Below are 20417 nucleotides of genomic sequence, written 5' to 3' on the forward strand. Positions count from 1 at the left end.
ATGAGTGAGGCGTCTTTGCACAAGGGCGATCTTGATTTTCTGGTGGATTGCTTCTGACACACACTGATAGTTATATAGCTGACACGGCTTCACGCTTTCGCTTGAAGAAGTGGCTTGACGCATGCGTCCGAAAGAGAATATAAATAAGCAGGGTGTTGACAGGAATTAACAGTTGGTAGTTGCGCTTGCCCTCGTCTGTTCCATGATTCTTTGTGTAATTTAAAAGAACAGACAGGTGGGTTAGTTGGTAATTCAAAACTTCAGGTATAGCGCACAAGTTAACGCACTACGACAGAGGAGACGAAGAAGGCACAGACAGCGCTGTGCCTTCCTCTCCACTGTCGTCCTGCGTGCCCTTTTGCGCTGTACCTCAATATTGTGTAATTTATTCAAGCTTATTTTCTTGTCAACATGTCAGGCCAACTAGCACAACATTTAGTCCTTCTGGATATACATCACTACCCAACTAATACCTATGCTAATACCCATGCTAATACCGCTGATGCCGATACACGCGATGAATAAACGGATATGCGCAGATTGGCTTTTTCGTCAAATAAAAATAAGCCTATAGCCCAGTGTTCTGAAACTGTGGTTCATGACCCCCAAATATGGGTCATGGGCCCTTTTCTGCGGGGTATGAAGGACCCAGCTAAATGTGCAGGGTCGTCCACTCTTAGTAGGAACACGGCGCAGCGTGGCCGCGATCCGCGAAGCGCCAGCTCGCACGGCGCGGCTGCGCTGCGCAGTGTTCGTACTGGACGACTCTGCACATTCTGCTGTCCGAAACACAGACGAGTTTCAGTCTAGGTGCCTGCACTCTTTCAACGCCGTTTTAATATATAGCGCTCCTGAAAGGATGTTTATTTTGCAGAGTGTAATACTACGACTTCTGGCTGCAAGAAAGACGGCGAAAACGCAAGACAAACGACAATCTAAACCTGCGGTTGCTACAAAGAAAATTTCACCAAACACAGCCTTCCAGCCGCAGCCAGTTTTGTCTCACCGAAATTTTGTAATTGAGGTTCAGCAGATATGATTGTATCAAGAAAGCACATAACATCTTTCTCATTAAAGTACATGAGGAAATAACTTCTTGTAAAAAAAAAAAGCAGTAACAAGTATTTTCGGTAGCTCGCTAGGACGTGGTTAATGTCTTTTAAATAAATTAATATGCAAATGTATCTGAGTCACTGGAAAAAGTAAATTTTCATAAGGTTTATTAAGGTACTGTGTTGAGGGGGCGGGACGGTCTTGGTAGGCTTGTACTATACTTAAAGGGGTCACGTACTGGAAAAGGTTGTGAAACACTGTTTTCCAGGATCAGCCCACACAACCACTGCGCTGTCTCCAGGGTTGGCGCACTTTGCTATTGCACAGTCTCCATGAACGGCGTACTTGTCTATTACGCTGTCTTCGCCCACACTTTACTCACCGAGGCACCAAGTGAGGAGACACGCCAAACCGCGAGATAGAACGCATAGGAAGCTTAGCTTTAATGAGGAAACCATGCACTTGTAGGGATATATTTGTTGCACAGAGGATGTCGTTTAGGAACCGTTTATTGTTTCACCGAGTAATTCCGTTGAGCAGAGAGCCGGCCACCGGCAAAAGAGTTGTACACATGGGGCTACAGGTAAGCCGATTTGTCATACGAGCGTTGTCCTGTAAGAGTCATGAGTCATGCCCCGGTTGTCGGCAAGACAGCTGCAGCCGAAATGGTACACCAAGCCCAGGAGAGTTCGCAAAACAAATATTAATACTGCTTCGTTTTAGAAAATAAGCACCTTTGCAGCATTGACAAGGGTTCACGAGAGGCTGGCCAGAGAGCATATATATCTGATGGTATAATCATAGCTGCAGGAAAAGTACATCAGCATGCTTCTCATCTCGTCTGCCGGTGAAGCCGAAGACATACATACCTGACGGATTCCAGGAAAACATGTGTATCTATGCCACAGTACTTACACCCCACCTTAAGTTAATGGCGCTAACCAACGAGCGTCCCAGCAGTACACCCAGCAGGAACCTATCGCTTACCCTTGACAATCGTCCCACGATGGTTTCTGCCAATTATTCGGAGTGCATGTCCGTGCAACCGCGATAAATGACCAACACGCTTCAAGGTAGTAATTTTTATTGTTCATAGATGGAATCAGACAAAATAAAAACAACATTGCACTGTTAACAACTTCTCGTGTTTACATTGTCTTGTTCTTGCTCTTAATCGTGCGCGTCAACTTCTTCGAAGATCAGTCCGAACAAAAGCAGAGGCGAATCAACTTTACAGAATGCAACCCAATAAATAAGGATAAGGCGAAGCAATATGAGACACCGGTAAAGCTTCGGCTGGTGCGTGCGATGCAAGAAATATGTACATACTGGCGTTTGAGAGACCAAATGCGTAAATAATTCGCAGTGCTATCGAGCGCCGTCGTGCGTATCTACATGAAAACTTAGGCAATGGAAAACGGAAACTATCAGTGCACAAAGATTTCACTGCTTCGTGGCAGGAAGGAATAAAAATGAAATCTCGCCACGGATTTTGAAGGATTTTGAAAAGAACGAGGGTAAAAACATTCATCTCACTCCTTCAGTGCAAAGCAAGACAGAGATACAAAGAGTCAATAACTATTGCTTTAAAACAAACCTGTCTTTAGCCAATGAAAGCGTTGAGCACTAACCGCAGAACGAGAACTACAGCAAATCAGTTCTGCGGAAATCCGCAAAATGACGAACGTTTCACGGAAGGGAAGCATGTCTCATCCATCCGGAAGTGGCACTGACCTACAGAGCAAACCCCCCCATGTGGGTCACTTAGAAAGCTTCAAAATCGTAGAAAGATTCGTCTCGGCCGGGAATCGAACTCATGACCAATGCCTTTTCGTTGCGGCCGCTCTGTTATCCGAGCTAGCCACGAAGCTAGCGGATGGCGGCTCGACGTCGAATTCATTGACAGTATGAAAGCCCCTGCATTCTAGAAAAAAAAAGAACCTTCACACTCATTCCGGCTCATCTTGTCCCCTAACAATAAACGTCATCTGCCTAGCGCGCATTTATTTTATTATATTTTTATATATATTTTAATATATGTTATATTTTATTGTTATATTCCTGTCGGTAAAGTCGGGAACGCTTTGTCCTGCTGCAAGGCGCGCGTCGTTCGCAACGTATATCGGGAGCGCTGTCGTAACTAATGGAAGTGCTCGCGACATGCATGAAGATTTTAATGCGTCAGCATTATGGGCCTCTAAGGGGTAAAAAGTGCATGTGTTTGAAGTGTGTGAAGTCGGTCACGTGGTAGAGAGTATAGACGGAATGGGAGAGCTTAGAAGAGCGTGTATATATATAGTGCAACTGGCCGTATTATAGTCTGCTACAGACTAGCGTCAGTTGTACTTCACTTGTCGAAGGTCAAAGAGGCAGGATGTGTGTCAAGTGAGCTCCTGAATAACTTTTAAATGAGGTGAACGCAGTTTAAATCATGGATCCGGGACCTCAACAAGGTGCGACGTAACGCTGACGCATTTCTCTCGCATTTACCGCCAAGACAACCCTGAATTTTTCTTTAGTGCACAAGACAAGCCACAACGCGCTGCGATTTTTTTTTTACAGTGGGGAAACACTGAATGAGCAAGATACGTTTCGAGGATAATTCCTGCGCCTCGAGCTTTCGACTAATCAGTCCTCGCACTGCCAGCTGCAGTCCTCCCGATCAAGTTCATATGGTAGAGCGAAAGCCCTTGAAAGACCTTCGTTACAGGTTCGATACCCGGATGAGACAAATTCTTCTTCGACCCTGATACCCGTGCGGGTTTCCTTTGTTAGTCTCGAATTACTCACAAGTGGATGGTGATGTTTTCCTTTCATGAACTACCGCGTGCAGAAAACCAACACTTATGGACACGCCGTTTTTTACCGTCGCGCACGTGAGTGACTCGGTAAGCTTCTGACGTCCGAGATAAGATGGAAGCAGATTTAGATCTTAATCAACACCAGCTATACCTACTCCAAAACACGCTCCCCAACCCGATTCGTTATTATTATAGGCCGGGCAAGGACGACAAACGCAAACGACCTTTGGGGCCATCCTCTTTCAGATTTCGGCGAATGGCGTCTCATCGTCCATGCGTTTACATGGTCCAAACAATGTCGGGACGTTCTAGATAAAGAACAAAACAAAATGACAGCGCAAGCTCATGACACCGAGCTCAAACATGAGGTGGGGTGGGAAGGGTGACATATTGTAGATGGGGTCGTTGCCCTCGTTTCGAGAACAGCGCACTTCGCGGTGACCGCGCCTTGACTCCGTCGTCGCTTTATTCATCTAGATAGAGAGACAGTGAAAGTGCACCGGATGACACATCGTCATCACTACTGTCTCTTTCTTTTTTTTTTCGTTTTGTTTTTCACGCTTCTCTGTTTTCACCATATAGTCCTCTCCCGCTGGCGCGCTGAAGTGCAGAAAACGTCTTCTTCGAGGTTCTTTGGCAAGAGTCCTTCGGTTTTCCGTGGGGAGTAGGTGCGCTCGAATGATCTGCCACACACACACACACGAACACGCACGCGCACATAAACGTACACTCACATAACAGCGGAAACCCGACGTGGAGCGTCGCACGCTCTTTGCACCACCGCACGTGAATAACAAGTGGGGAGGCGCTGAAAGGGAGGAAAGAAGAATTTGAAGTCACAGTGAAGGGGCGGGATAAGGGAGACAGTCGGGAGGATCGAATGAAATTGGCGTGAAGTCCGTCAACGACAGTCTGTGCGCATTGGATTTTCGTCGTACGGCGGACCGCAGCCAGTGCCGTTTCCACAGCGAGTACTTCGAACACACACGCGCGCGCGCTAACACAACACGAGCTTCGTCCTCTTCTCTGACGAAGACGGTCGAGCTTTGGAGCACCTACCGAGGCGCGGGAGGCGCCAGGTGTGAAAAGCATGTCGATGTCTTTGTGCTTTCTCTGTTGTTTGTTGCTTGTTTTTGCTTCATCTTCTTCGGTGACGGCGAGAACACATCGAGAACGTATAGAGATGGGGAGGTTTACTTGAAGTCGACGAGTGAGCGGCGTTGGGTGAAGTGGAAAAAAAAAGATTGCCCCGCCTGTCGCCTCAGTGGTCGGCTACCAGGAGCCACAGGAGGACCAGGGACAGCAGGGCGGTTGCAGGCGAAAATCTGTGCGCTGAATAGGGAAAGAACACGGAGAAGTTTGTGAAGCAAATGGCAATTATACAGATATGTGACTAAACAGTATGATTCTAGAGTAGCCGAAAACTAAAAAAAAAGCAATTAGAAGATGTATAGCACGGTGCGGTTTTCACAGAAATCCACAAAATGACATGATACTTTTTCTTTCTAGTGTGCGTGTGCGTGTGTGCGCGCGGCGGGCGGCAGCGCACAGAAGCTCGCGACGACGGTAGTGCGGCGCGGGCGGCAGTGCAGGCCATAGAAACTCTATGGTGTAGGCGCAGCCGTGAATTTGGCTTCCCCTCAAAAGGATGCTTTTGCGCAGGTGACCAGATTTGGCGAATAGGGGCGCGAGCGGCGCGTTCAATCAGATGCGCAACTCTGCTCCCCAAGGGGAGCATATACAGTAACTCTATAGTGAGCGTACTCTTATGATCGACTGGTTGCTGCTATGTTACAACTCGGCTTGCACCGATGCGGAGGCCTCTCGACATTGGCGCCAGAGAGAACATGCCCCAACGGAACGTTCAACTCCTTCGGAGCTATCGGAGGAACCATGTGGTCGGAATTCCGTCGGATTTTGGTCGCACAGGTGAGATCGCCTCCTAGCGCTCCGAGCTGGATCGCGGCGCTCTCACTGAATCAGCTGAATGTGTTCCGAGCACGTGATTTTGACCAGCCGAATGTAAACCGCCCTCGCGACAGTTGAATGCGACCGTCCAAATCGACCAGTTGAATGCAGCAATAGCCAAGCAATACAGATAGCTGGGTGTATACACAAACTAAGGACAGCTAGACTTGCTAAAACATAAATAAACATTTTTTAGGATAATGGGGGCAGTGTAAAGCAGCTATAACGAAACATCGAACAATTTGGTGGTACAATAAGTACGAGTTGGTGTGATGACCTTGGACAGAAGTAATGGTACCAGCGCTAACGTTCGCAAATGTCGTTCTGTGCTTAAAATCGGGAAATCTTTTCAGCGCTGAAAGTTAACCAAAAGTCGGTGGGCCAGATGGCATTGAGGCACATGGTAAAACCATAAATGAGAGAAAGAGAGAGATAGAAAGGGATAGAGAGAGAGAGACTCTTCAATTTGTCTTGAAGTGGTTTCAAAATGCATGGATATCAGTGCACGGTGACATGGCTTAGGCCTCTTTTGAGATCAGAGATGGGCACAATAAAATTACTTTTAGGGCCAAGGAACGTGAACAAAGAGAAACGGCTAAATTGCAGAGATATTTGTAGCTGAAAAGCGTGGAAACAGAATGAAACAAGAGGTAAACAAGGGTGGCAACCAAGTACAGGGTAAATGGAAGTGCACAGAGTCAACCGGGGGTCTTTAAAACTAAAGCGAGAGAAACAGAGACGGTAAATTGGGTGGAAAGGTGTAAAAGAAAGGAGTTCTTGGATATTTACCAAGGTGGCAGCGAGAAATAGAAAAAAAAAAAGCTCGTACGGTAACAAAGGTCAATGCTTAGAGATTTGAGGCTCGAGCTAGCTGCCTGAGGACCAAAACAAACAGGACCAAATAGAGAGAGAGAGAGCGAGGGATAGAGAGAGAGGGAGGGAGGAAGGTTAGTCAATGTAGACCGGTTGGCTACCCTGTGCTGGGATAAGCGGGTAAAAGGAAATAAAGATTATAGAAAGAGACGCAAGCAAGAAAAAAATCACATGATTGCCATGTGGCGTGCGATGCTTCCCAAACTTTCTCACTAAGTCCGCTTGTCCTCAAAAAGCGCAACAACGCATTCAACGCCTTTTGTGCTGAGGACGCGCTCGGACAGTGTCCGAGGATTCTGGTTTCCGACAAAGCGTGATTGTCCAGTCTGTCTAATGCGGTTGAAAGTTATCTCCTAGGCGCAATGAAACGAGGACATTCACAGAGAAAGCGTGCAATGGTCGCCTCGAAGCCACAGTCGTCGCATGCAGGGTTTTATTTTCCCCGCTTGGGCTTCGCCACGTGGCATAACTTTCTAACGGAGGTAAATATTTGTCGGTCATTCGGATGTGAAGTGAATAGGCGTTTGTGAAGGACCAAATGCCAGCAACAGGATGAGACATGCGTCTGCTGCAGCAAGAGTGCGGATCCACACATTGTAATGGAATGCAACGATGTTCACCCAGCCAGAATTGTATAGGGAAATTCCACTTTGCGCAAGCGCCGGGATCCAAACCTGACGGTTGAGCTAATTGGTCAGTGGCCGAGATATGCAAGAGACGTTTAGTGTATTGGTGCAAGCATAGCAGGACAGATGTACACATATACACACAAGGACACAAAGGGATTAAGGAGGGAGCAAGCTGACAACTGCCACCGAGAGGGGCACAACGCCTGCCTACTCCTACAGGAGGAGGGAATAGAGGAAATGAAAATATGAGAAAAGAAAAGAGGAAATAAAGAAATGACGGAGACACAGACAGAACAAAACAAAAACAAAACAAAAATAGAAATAACGTCTATAAACGGGAGGCCAAGTCAGTGTCCTTCAGAAAACTTAGCAGGGCTCGATGGGCCATGGAGCCGGAGTTGCTTCAGGCATGAGTAACTGCATGTGCAATGTAGAGATAGAGGTTCTAGGGAAGCGTGAGAGCTTTAAAGCAGCGGTAGGCAAAATGTCAGACTGCGATAGATAGAGTAAAAAAAACCTGATTAGCTCAAGCAGCTTGTCGGCGCCCAGCCTTGAAGGGGATGCCAAAAAAAGAAATCACCATCAATCATCACCAGTCCCATGTACGATAATTTTTCCCCATTTACAATAGGATGTCTTTACTATGATAATCATAACGTCAAAGGCCAGTGCACTACTATTCGAAGCCTGACCAGGGTGCCTGAGAATGCGGTGTTAAAGCGAAAATTTCCCGAGGACGACAATGCATGCGTAACATGGGGGAAAATAGCGCAGAAACCATAGGGCATGTTTTGTTAGCACGCAGTAGTATGTATCCCACCCAGAGGGGAATGTGGACGCATTAGGCCTGCCTGAGTCCTTGGGCTTTAGAGGCTATGGTGGGAAGGTTAATGAATCTGCGTTCGAGAACATGAAAAGACGGCCGGAGCATTCATGGCGCAAATACGTACAATTGATTTTAGGATGATACATTCTTATCCCGTTCAATGGTTTGTTAACACGAAGCATGGGTCTTAAGGGCCGGTAATAAGCGCTGGAGAAAGGTAAAAATGAAGAGATCGCTGGCGTCCGCCACCAACCCCTTTCAAAGGGGTTTGTGCGAAAAACGCTTCATGCTACTTACTGCTTATGCTTTTAGAATTAATTAATTTTAAGTTTTTAATTACTTTTTGATAATTCGATATGTAAACAGTGCAAAAACTCATTAAGGTAAGCCAGTTAGGAGAATAACGCGGAAAGAAAGCCCGAGAAAAAGTGCTGCAGCACTCGCACTGGCTGAAATGAATGAAGTGATTGGTTCCATTACTTCGACTATGATGCGTGTCGCGTTGTTTAGCTGGATGTAAAGCTCGTGCTCCAATATCACTTCTTTCGGGACCGACTCCGATTTCTCTATTAAATAGCCGTGAAATACAAATTTTATGTCGCCATTTGCTTTCAAAAAGAAAGCCCACGCGTACATTGTTTGGCTTTTCGATGGTGACCCCATTGTCACTGTTGTCGTCACTCAGCGCAGGACGCTCCAAATGTCCACGCGAAAATGATCGAATCGTGTGCCGGATGTACTGTAATGCATGTACAAATTGTGAACGGACTTAATCCGAGAGATCAGATTTCGACGACCAACGATTGCGCTCGCCGTTATCGTTGTGCTTTGATTAATTGTTACTTGTTCTTTTGCCGGGCACAACTACGTCCAATAGAGAGTTAGATTTTCGACTCGCAGTTTTGGAACTGGCTGCTTCTTCACCGTCACTACAACGTGACAATATTTACTTCTGATTACCGCAACAAAGCATACACACACAAAAAAAGAAGCAACGTGTAACCCCGAGCCTTGCAACGAGGATTTCTCCTCAAATTTCTGCCAAGTGGCAGTGTAATAAAAGAGATCTTAGCATTAGTTTACGACTCTAGAATTATTTTTTTTTCTAACGCTCCGATTAAACGAGGTGGAAATGCTCGAATACAAAACAACGCCCTTCTCGATGAAGAAGCGGACGTTATTTATCACTTACCATTCTGCTTGTTCTGCACAGCAGAGACTTGTCGAACGGTAAAAGGATCTGCAAGGTCAACAAGAGGGGCAACCATTAGGGTGATAGGTGAACTTCGGCTGATAGATTCAGTCACGCTCTCGGCTTTTCAATGCTTTGCTGGCACATAATCGCTATCGAAATCCATACAAACACGCCCACAAAACACGAATTTCTATACATTCAATGCCGTGCCTATGAACTTAGTTTCTTTTATGCTTGTGCTTGACATTTCGAAGTTCGAAAGTTTCATGCGGGACTCACAGCGAGACATGTCCCTTCTGAAGGATTGGCCAAGAACGGGAACACACTCAGTGGCACACAATTAGTGGCTAAATCAAAGAAATTAAGGTGGATCAGCGAACTAGGTAAATATAATTCACCTTTACTATTAACAGAACGATGTACTTTAGACATACGTGTGAGATATTATTAAATGTTCAGGTTCTATGTAGGAAAGTCATTTTTTTTTTGTTAAGCAGAACAGATGTGCGTATACTTTGTCAGCATAGAAGGGTTATATAAGCTATTTGGTGGGTACTTTCATTCGAAGCAAATATAACATTTGTATAAATATCCACATATATATCCGTCTAGACAGCGACGGATCCAACAGCAGCCAGGCAGCCACGCCAAACCCGGGAATGTAGACAAGCAAATATTTGCTCTGAAATCCTGTGTAGCTGTCTCTCATGTGTTTAATGGCCGCAAAGATGTCGTGCTTCTAAGATAAAAGCGAGAGGTATCCCAGGTAAAAGCGAGAGCAATCGAACTCATTAAAGTATTGAGGTTCAAGCGCTGTGTGGCTGTCTTTCCTTCTTGTGCACATGTCTTGGTGTTGCGCTACCTCATAGGCCCCTATCTAAATACACGAGAACGAGGAAGTTGCTTTTCCCGGCATATATTGGACCTATTTGGATGCAGTTTGCCCCATTAAAAAAATAAAACATACCGATTATAGTTAGCAGATTCCTGACCTGGGTATAAATATTGAGAAAAAAATGATAATCGCTTAAGGAAAGCAGCTCATGCACGAAGTTTACAATCACTAAATACGACCGTGGCCTTGCTCTTTTATTAACACATGTATGTACACCAGGAATACTGATAGAAGGATCGGCGCTAATGAGTGCGTGAATTTTCAGTGTATTGATCCATGCACACGTGAGGACGATGGGCCTGTGCATGGTTTTGTCTAAACTTCTCACTTTGTTCGACAGAAAGAAAGCCGCCGAGGCACGCAGGCGATGGGCCACGGCGATTTCTTACAGGTTCCGCGGTTTTTTCTGAAGCGAGGACGAAATAGCTATACGCAAACGGTAACGCGTAGCAAACAACTGAAAGTTATGTGTTCGTATGCAATTTACAAACCTTGAATTTCCATTTTGGTCACAAAGTTAGCAAATAAGGAGTTTCTCTATTAATTAGTACTAAATAATTTACTCCGCACAACGGGAAATACTGGATAAATGAGGATTCACACCAAGAACACTGGATGCTTTTCTGGGAGGTTGCTAAACATATACAACAGCTAGTTTTATCTCCACAGAAGGCCTCGCTTCATTTTTAAACTTGCTTGGTGTTAGCAGGCACACCCCATATGCCGACCAGCGCACCCTGAATCCTCAGTTGCAAATCAGAGCCCCTATGTGGTGCATTTTCGAGATTTCGTTTAGTCCTCGTTTGTGCCTGTGCCTGAACTGAAAGGCAATGGGCCACAGGGGGCCTGCTATAGTTGGCACGAGCAAGTAGTCACTTGGTGGAAAAACGCACCGGGGTTGTTTCTGAACTGGTAGAAGGCCTCGAATCCGGTGCCGTCGAACTTGTCGTTGGACTTGAACGAGACGCGGAAGAAGTCGGCGTCGGACTCGATCTTTGTCGGTCGCAGGTTGCCGCAGTGGCGCGGGATCTTGCGGTCCACCGTGCGGAAGTTGGAGAACTCCACGTAGTCGCTCGCCGTGTCCGAGAGGCACCTGCGACCGCGTAGAACAAGACACACCATGTTCTAAAAAAAGGACACCGAACACTATGCGTGCGCTCGAACTTTGGCCAGCGTTGAAGCCAGTTAATACTTTGACTGCTAAGAAGGCAACCTCCAGTCCAATTAATGTAGCGCGTTCGAAACACGTCTCTGCGACGTGACGCCATATCACGTCGGCGAAAGAAAAGGCTAACAACGAACGCAATCGATGTATTTTAAATCTTTGCGTGTGCGAACCTACAAAATAACGCAACGTAGCTAAACGAGAGTAGGTTAGACTTGTTGATAAAGAACGACAGAATAATAGCGCAGAAACGAGACGCGGACACACGTATGTCAATCCAGAGCCTGTCAATATGGCTTCCCTGACAGCCCATGCGTTACTTCGGAACGACTGATTTTAGAACCTAATTTTTGTTTTTATGGTGAGAAAAGCCTCACGTGAAGCGTTTCCAGCTTTTAAGGCTCACTTATGGGGAAATAAATATTGCTATTATTAGAACAATTATTATTATTGCTGAAAACGAAGGCGCAGCTCCCCCTCGTTGACTCTCACGCTGAGACCTTAGCGCCGGTGTCAGTGCGACATCACGTAATTTGACGTATTTCCTCCTATCTCAACCGTTTCGGAGCAGGCAAAGTTTTGAAAACTTTTTAAGTTGAATCGATTGTTCCTTTGGAATGCAGTGTAGTCCTTCTTGACCCGAGAAGACGCTGCCAAACTCTATGACGTCCCATCGAACTGGTGCGAGAACGTTAGCCGCCAGTTTTGTTTTTGCACGTCTCCCGGCTTACCAAGCTTGCTCTAACGGGGAGGGTGATCACATTGTATTTAATAATCGGAACACATTCACATAGTTTAATTTATTATCTTTACATGGAAACCACAAATTAAGGTAAACTAGAGGTATAAAATACATTTAGAGCTTACAAAATGCGTCGTTATCACAGTAAGAGGAAGCTTGGTAGGCTAGACAGGGCGTGAAAACGAGATAAGTGGCGACGCGGCCGTGACTTTCACGCACTGTGACTATGCATTTTGCCAGCGTATACTGGGACGTTGCAATTTTCCTTTTTTTTTTTACCATTGAAGGACTACATGCGTTGAGAACTGAGTAATGCGGCAGCATGGCCCTCAAAAACGGCGTATACGAAGGTGTACGGAATACCGTGGCGCCATACCGATGCGGCTGACCAAAATTAAAACCTTGGTCATTAATTTTTGTGCTAGCGGTAGACTCGCACAGAAGGAATGCAATTATTTAAAAGAAGAAAGAACTACCAGTATAAACTAACTTAACGTTGCACTATAGCGTCCATTGTTAAGAGAAGCATAGGTACTTGTATTCCCATTTCATTGTCCGGCTGTGAGCAATTAGTACCATATACAGTTAACGCGAGCCAACTATCGATATATGCCAAGCAGTTAGTATACGTACGGGGGCACGCCTTCGACGTCAAAGTACGCGAACTCGATGTAGATCTTCTCGTTGCTCTTGCCGTAGAAGAGGTAGTGGCACTCGGTGTCCCGCGGGTAGACGCCCGGGTAGTTGGGCGTCGAGAACGTGCCATTGGACACCTCCGAGCTGTTGTAGATGAAGGTGCACACTGCGTGGGGAAGAAGCAGATATACGTAGATATATTTCTTGTGACGTCACGGACGCAGCTTCTCGTAGCGCTAGTACCCAAACATGGCGGACACGATGACGTCACTGCACCACGTTATCACGCGTACATCGTTCTGCGTTTTCTTTTCTTTTTTAACAGCGAACGTTTTAACCGGATTATCGCTGTTATCGATTCGTCGCTCGGTGCGAAACGCGCCTTTCGCGCTGCCACGTTTCTTGTTTACGCAGCTTCTTGACGCGCTAGTACTCCAAGATGGCGGCCACGATGACTTCAGTGCAAATAGCTTTTGCAAGGGCGTGACCGTATATGTCTGCACAGTATTCGTTCAAAGGTGGCCTACACCAACCACCTTTTGCGCAAACTGCGATTCGCGCGAACGCCGATGCTTAGCGTGTGCAACACGCACGAGGACTTACACCATGGTTTGTGCGACCGCACGTGCTTTGCGACCGCAAGCGCAGTCCTCGCACCAGCTTTAAATTTACGTGGCAGCTCCTTCGAGTTGCACCACATTCGTGGATCTTGAAGTCGCGCTACTAGTGCTTTGCGCAGCAACGAAGACGCTAATAATCTTCATCCGGGACACCGGCTCGAACCAGACACTCTAGTTGCTTGTTACTGTGTGCGCTGTGTAGGAGTGGGTTATTGATGCGAAAGCATCAAATGGCCCATTGAGCGAAACGCCGGCGTCTGTAGCAAGCGAACCGGCACTTAAATTCTCATCGGATGCGACGCCACGTCACGAGCTTGCCTCGACGAAGCAGAGCGGGAGAAGCGGTACACCTGCTGGGTGCCATCACGTACTTGACCACGTAGTACGGTGCGAACGTAGAAACCGCACCAATTTAATTGCAAAACTCGATAGCATACCCCGCAGCGAAACGCGTAAACATTGCTCGCAGCGCCAAACTCGAAACACCGCTCAGCGGCGTTCAATTGGACACTAATGCTTTCGCATTCACAACTCTTAAGAAGTACTTAGGTGCCTTAGGAGTTTTTTCATGCATCTGAAGCGACATGGTAGGCCTGATTAGAGAAACATCTCCATCAGCCACTTAAAAATGCTTCTCTGTCTTCTATACAAAAAAGGTGTAAAACTACGTTCAGCACAAATAAACACCTTCGACTCAAAGCTTCAAGGGTATGCTCCTGTTTGTAAGGTATAGATAAGATAAAGTAACTTTAATATGATTCATTGCTCACAAACGAAGTAATGAAAGCATTAGGCGCTAAGCCACCTGACTAACGCGTTCCCTTTCCGCAGAAAAGCAATGAAACAAACCTAATCGTGGCAAATGGACGCGTCGCAACGACGTCGATAACGAATTACTACGGAGCTGATTGTTGGGATTGCTGGTAATGATAATTCGAAAACGCTGCAGCGCCCAATAAGAGACGGTCAAAGAAAGGAACTGGGAAGACACCACTGTGCGTTCTAAACTTAAGACTTATAAACTACTACTAATTAGTGCGAGCCAAAACACAGGAACTGTACTGAGATTTTCGCCAAAGCGAAACCTCAAAGGAAGAACACGAACGTCGTAAGAGAGCACTACATGCTGAGTACAGAGAGGGTTAGAGAGAGAGAGCGTTACGCGCAGTAGTGATTTATTCCTGGACGAGGAAGCTTTGCACGTAAGTACGGCAGATTTTACGGATGGTGCGCAATTTCACATCTTAAAGGTGGCCGGTGCTTTTTACTTTATACAACGGCAACAAACGTAGTGAGAGAAAGAGAGAGAGAGAGAAAGAGGGAAGGTACACGAAGCAAAGCACGGGAGCGTGTGGCATCCGTATATGGTTGCCCAATCCGGGAGCATTACCTCTATATATGCGTTGAGTAGACAAAGTGGTCCGTGGCCATACTGCTTTCATTCACGGTTACTTATAAAGGTATACGTACTTTCCCTACCCTCCCACCTTGTCCCTACGCAGGGTAGCGGGCCAGATAGAAAGCTTCTCCGGACGACCTCTCCGCTTAAGTCTCTTAAATAAGCCACTTGAGCAGACGTCCAGGGGAAGCGTGCAGGACAGTTAAGCTGCGCGAGTGTAACGTTACACGCGCACGCAGCTTATGCAAAGCAGGCGACTGGCTGCAGCGTTTCTGCACGAGGCAAACACTTGTCATTGTCATGAAGCTGCCGCGGTTATTAGATCCTGCCGGAGAGAGAGAGAAAGAAAAGAAAAGCGAAAGAACTGAGCTCGATTAGCGCGCATATTATTCACGAACGTTGCTGTGGCCCTGCGAGCTGTCAGGAGCCTTCCATCCGAGGGCGTGGGAACCGGCCGGATGGGAAGAAAAATGGCGGCGCTCTCTCGGTCTACTCCCAGGAAGCACTTGCCAGCGCGTGAAATATGCATACACGTGCAATGCGCTCATGCGAGGAGTGGCCGCGGTGAAAACAACAGCCCGCTATTCGGGATTCTCCGCTTTCGGGATATGGTTATTAGAGGAAGATGCTACGGGACAGGAGCGTTTTGGGATCAGAGCGGCTAGCAAGATTCATGCATGCAAGCCTTTTTTTGCCGCAGCACATTGCGTATACAGGGTGCCCTTGCCAGGCGGGCTGACTCGCAAACGGCTCAAATGAGTACGCCACCGAAACGCAAGGCACATACAATAAAACGAGCGAGGCGATAACGCTGACCGTTTCCGCAATGTTCAAGGTCTGGCTGGTATATGGGTTGAAATACAGTTGAAAGTGTGTATTATAAGAATGCTTCGCACGAACAGGGTGTTGCCGTTATTGTGCATTACGTACGTATCACATCACGCCAACAGTGGGTGCTTAAACGGATGGATGGATGGATGAAAAACTTTATTAGGGTCTTTTAGGGCGCGCGCTAGCGCGCAGCGGGCCGCTCCCCCGTCGGGACAGAGAGGCCGAGCCTCTCCGCCGCGTCGCAGGCCCGTTGGACAGCCCATAACTGTTGTTCGAGGTTCGGGCTGCGTAGAACCGCATCCCAACGTGAAGAAGTGTTGCTTTCATCGCCGCGTAACGCGGGACACCGTCAGAGCATGTGAGGTAAGCTCGCTAAGTCATTACATAATGCACATGCATTTGTTGTCTGAATTTCGGGGTACAAACGGACACCAAATGAAATATTAAGCTTCTTATAGCATAAGTGATTGGGCATGCGGAGTATATATGTCACTTAAATGGGAGCCACACAAAGCCAGAAACTATGGATGAAGATACCATAGGTGTCGCTGTATGATGAAATCACCGCAACAAAATTATTGTGAGGTCCCAGATAGTGGCAACAGCTGGCTGAGGCTAGCAAAATGTAGAGTATTTAAAAATAAATTACGTTACATATACGAGAGAAGGAGAAAAGTTCACGTGCCCAACTTTTGTAGTCCCCTCTGCGGGTGAAAGGATCCGTAATCGACAGAAAAAGCGCGTAATCTGTGACTTCACCGGTGGAACAGTTTAGTTATATAACGTCAATAAGCAGTCAACCGACAAAAGTAGGCTTGTATCAACAGACACCCGCATCACTATGACTGTTTACATTTCTATTACAATTTACCGCATCTTAAGTCTAGCAGGACTGAAAAGAAAGCGAACGAACTTAGCAGGTTAAAAGTATTTGAAGGTCGCAGAATTCTTTTAGTGCACGTTTTAAAGTTGTCGCGAACGACCAAAAATAGCAGTATTGCATATGGCGCGAGAAACGCTAGACAGCTTGCTGCTAAAAGTAAACAAAATTCCTATCTTTTGTTTATATCACCGCCACCACCACACTTCTTGAGAGTGTTCTTTCAAACTTTCCAGAAAGTATCAATGACCCCTTAAAGGCTGCGATGGTTTTGGTGAAATAATAATAAAAAGAAAATGCGACGAAAAGCACTCGGCCGGAGTAAATGCAGTCAGCTCGAAAACTCCACAATTTCTTTCCTTTCACTATACCGAGCTGAAAGTGCTTTGATGCCACTTCTCGCTGGACCGAATAAAAGGCGAGTAACGAATGAATCGCATCCACAAATGTTATCGCACTGCATATAGTGAACTTTCGCCGAAGGAGAAACACGTCCTTTGAATATGTCTAGCGCAGCGTGCAGTGAGTGTCTCACACATTCGCGGGCACTTCACTCCGTCTCAACAGAACCATGCAACGTGGGCTCTACCCTAGACCAGCGCTGAAACTTTGCGTGTCAACAGCAGGGTCGCAGCGGGCAGCCTATAGCGAGCTGAGGAACCAGATTTAAGATGTTGCGATTTCGCAGCTCACTAATCAATTGATCGCTCATCACTGATCACGCACTGATCCCTCATCAACTGATAAACGATCAGAGGAAACGTGATCGCTCATTCGCGCACATGTGTCCAGCTACTCACTTGACAGTTAGGGCATCGGCGTGTATTTTGAACGGGGATATACGTACTACAGTCGTCATCAATATGAAAGGGTACAGCGGATTTTTTTAAAAATGAGAGTAACTTGCGGTTCATGGATTCAAATATAGGAACTTGACACATAACAATAAGGTTTCCTGTTGAACTTTTAGTATCATTGAATACTTTTATAGAGGGAATGTTTGTTTAGCCCCTAAGGGCGTTTGAAAAATATTCGGTTTTCTCTTTCATATCGATGACGACTGTACTTACATGGCAGCCCTCGCAAAGCGCGTGGCCCAGGACTGCAGGCTTGGCAGGTCCCATCGGGCTAAAGTAAACGTTGGTACAGTATGTTATCGTTCAAAATGACGCGCCATTTTCGGGGCGTTTCTATACAGAGAGAGAGAGAGAGAGAGAGAGAGAGAAACGTGGTGAGAAAGGCAAGGAGGTTAACTCGAAAAGATTGTGGTTTGCTACCCTGCACTGGGGGAGCGTCCCTATAGAGGAAGGTGTCAGCATACCCGAGTTGCCTTATCAGCAGACCCAAGCATCCATAGCGCCTCCTGGCCAAGCTGGTCAACGCGACAAATGCATCAGAGCTCTGTGTTACTTAGTAATTGCCTCGTACAGGGGCCGCCAAAAAATAACTGGACCATGGTAGCTATATCAGAACTGCATCCCAGTGCCCTCTAGCTGTCAGGGGCGGAAGCAAACACTGTACCAGGCATGCGCGCACACCGGCGCTGATAGCCAGTTCGAATCTCTCATCTGTTTCTTTACCGATGGATCGGTAAATCGGCATCGTTCGCAGCTTTTCAGCTGAACAATCGGTAGCGCGAAGGCACTGATAGCACAGCTACACTCCTCTATGTCGCGGGGGAAACTCGAAGTTAGAAAATTCACAGGCGCAAGTTGGAATCAGCTAGCGCATGCAGTTGGAGATCGCAGGGAGAGGCCTTCGTCCTGCAGTCCTGCAGGCCTTCGTCCTGCAAATATAGGCTGATGATGATGATGTAGCGGGGACCTGTCTACAGCGCATGCTGCAGAAACAACTGTGCTATCAGCGCTTTCCCGCTACCGAGTGTTCGGCCGCAGAAGCTGCGAACGACGTTCCGATCCAATTGGGACACAGATGGAGAAAAATTAAGCTCTAACTGGCTGTGAGCGCTGGTCTGCGCCCATGCGTGATACAGTTTCTTGCAGACCGTACGTAACTATAGTTACGCGCGATTTAAATAGGAGTCACCCTCCCCCAATGTGGAGTAGCAAAACGGGTGCGCCCATATTAATCTCCTTGCCTTTCCGTTGCTCTTTAACTCTAGTTAGGACTGCTTCATGATTTTGTCATCGTTTTGGCTGTTTCGATCTTGCTCGCTCTATCTGGCTTTCCTTTTTCTTTCTTTCGGTTTTTTATTTGTTTCAGTTTGTATACTGAGTCCTCACAAGTTTCAATAGCTTTCGATTAACATTTAGTTGGAAGACAGCGCTCTTGTCTTCCCTGCTTTTCCTTGCAAGCAGTGCCTCTCTTGCACTGTGCAGCCTCCAAATACGCTTAATTCGAACAATGAAGATACACGTACATAGCGTCCGAACTTTAACAAACACAGGCCGTAATGAGCAAACACCGAATGCTTTGGAAAGAAGATGCAACATGGTAGCACAGTTCAAGGCGCCCCAATCAGGAGTCGATCCACTGCAACCTCAGAAGAAGAAGCAAAAAGGCGCTTAATGCATGTTAGGGGTTAACATTGTGGGTGACTGTACATAATGAGTTGTTTAGTGCGGTTCCTTGTGCAACGGTTCCTTGGCACGCACAGTTGCACGCAAATTGCCAGAAGGGGTTAACGAAGACGGTCAGCCAAAGATAAACAAGCCTCCCCCATCCCCATCCTAAATTGAGAAAAAGGAAAACGAGCGCTGTGAAATTTTACCCAAGATTGCTTTGTTTTCAGAACGTACGTACGCTAACCGCCGCGCCGTTGTCTTAATGGCTGACCGAGGGAGCGTTTCTTTTCGCAGTACAGCGTAGTTAATTTGCATCTTGCCATTCGATTAATGAAGATGCGAATAATTTGCATATTGAAAGTGCGCCTGCTCCTATCAAGCGGAGGTATTTCTGGGCCGTAGGAACCGGGGGATGAATTAACGAAGCTCTTCGTCCCAGGCGTCCCAGGGAAGAAGCGCTTGTGATTGGCCGACCGCCATTGCTAATATTATGCGGCCCATCACGATTGGTCTACGCCTGTCACCGCTGTAACGGATGAACTGCTTGTCGAATACGGGCTCAGATTGCTATGGAGGTATATGAAGGATTTTTTGTATCAGGAATTTGTGTTTGTAGTTACTTTAGGGTTCTTTCTTTCTTTCTCCTTCTTTTCTTTCTTTCTCCTTACTTTCTTTCTCCTTCTGTTTTTTAGCTGGTACAGTTATATAAGATTGCGAGGACCAGTACACTGTCGACATTGCTTTGTATCTGTACATGATGTTGCCTTAATAAAATGCATTCAAGTAACTTTCACGGCATCCTGCCTTCTCCAGAAGAGATAACACGGAGAGTGTTCGGTCGGGCACAGGAGAGATAAGCAAGTTCATCTGAAGTATCGGTGCATTTTGTACTGCGCACATCGGGAAGCATGTGCTCAGCGTGTGGAGAGGCTTACTATGCTAGTGTGTCTTTGTGTTACAAGTCCTGCCATGTATAGCTGTATTGCAATATTGTACTTTTCGTCATCATATTATTTTATCACATGCGCATATGGTTCTCTATAAACATTAAATTGCCCCCCCCCCTTTCCTACTATCATATGCCCTCTGTCTAGGTAAACTAATTAGTCAGTAAGATAAATAAACCGGCGTATTGTATTGCAGTTTGTTTTTTTACTTGTTTCATTTTTTTTCGTTTATGAAAAACACTCAAGCAATCACAGAAGAACATAGAAAAACTTAACCGGAATAAGAAACAGACGCTACGAAAAAAGAAAAACAAGCAAATAAACAAATTGCACCGCAGATAAATCACAGACGTACTAGAATAAAATACATTTGTTTTTGTAAATGTTCCAGAAATAGCAATCATGACTACTACCATGACAATCATGAATGCC

General features: G+C 46.4%; 1 protein-coding gene across 3 annotated transcripts in view; it reads right to left on the reverse strand.

Annotated features, from left to right (window-relative positions):
* Positions 1 to 2120: 2120 nt before the first annotated feature.
* Positions 2121 to 20417, reverse strand: part of LOC119460887 (suppressor of lurcher protein 1) — a 485454-nt gene continuing 467157 nt past the window's right edge. For all 3 annotated transcript variants that reach the window (XM_049655114.1, XM_049655115.1, XM_037722002.2), the window contains exons 13-16: positions 12781 to 12949; positions 11134 to 11333; positions 9343 to 9390; positions 2121 to 5186 (exon numbers count right to left, since the gene is read on the reverse strand). In XM_049655114.1, the coding sequence (XP_049511071.1) occupies positions 5116 to 5186; positions 9343 to 9390; positions 11134 to 11333; positions 12781 to 12949 (488 nt within the window). In that variant the 3' untranslated portion in view covers positions 2121 to 5115. The remainder of the gene's footprint in view (positions 5187 to 9342; positions 9391 to 11133; positions 11334 to 12780; positions 12950 to 20417) is intronic.

This window comes from Dermacentor silvarum, chromosome 8, assembly GCF_013339745.2.
Source record: "Dermacentor silvarum isolate Dsil-2018 chromosome 8, BIME_Dsil_1.4, whole genome shotgun sequence".
Lineage (NCBI taxonomy): Eukaryota > Metazoa > Arthropoda > Arachnida > Ixodida > Ixodidae > Dermacentor > Dermacentor silvarum.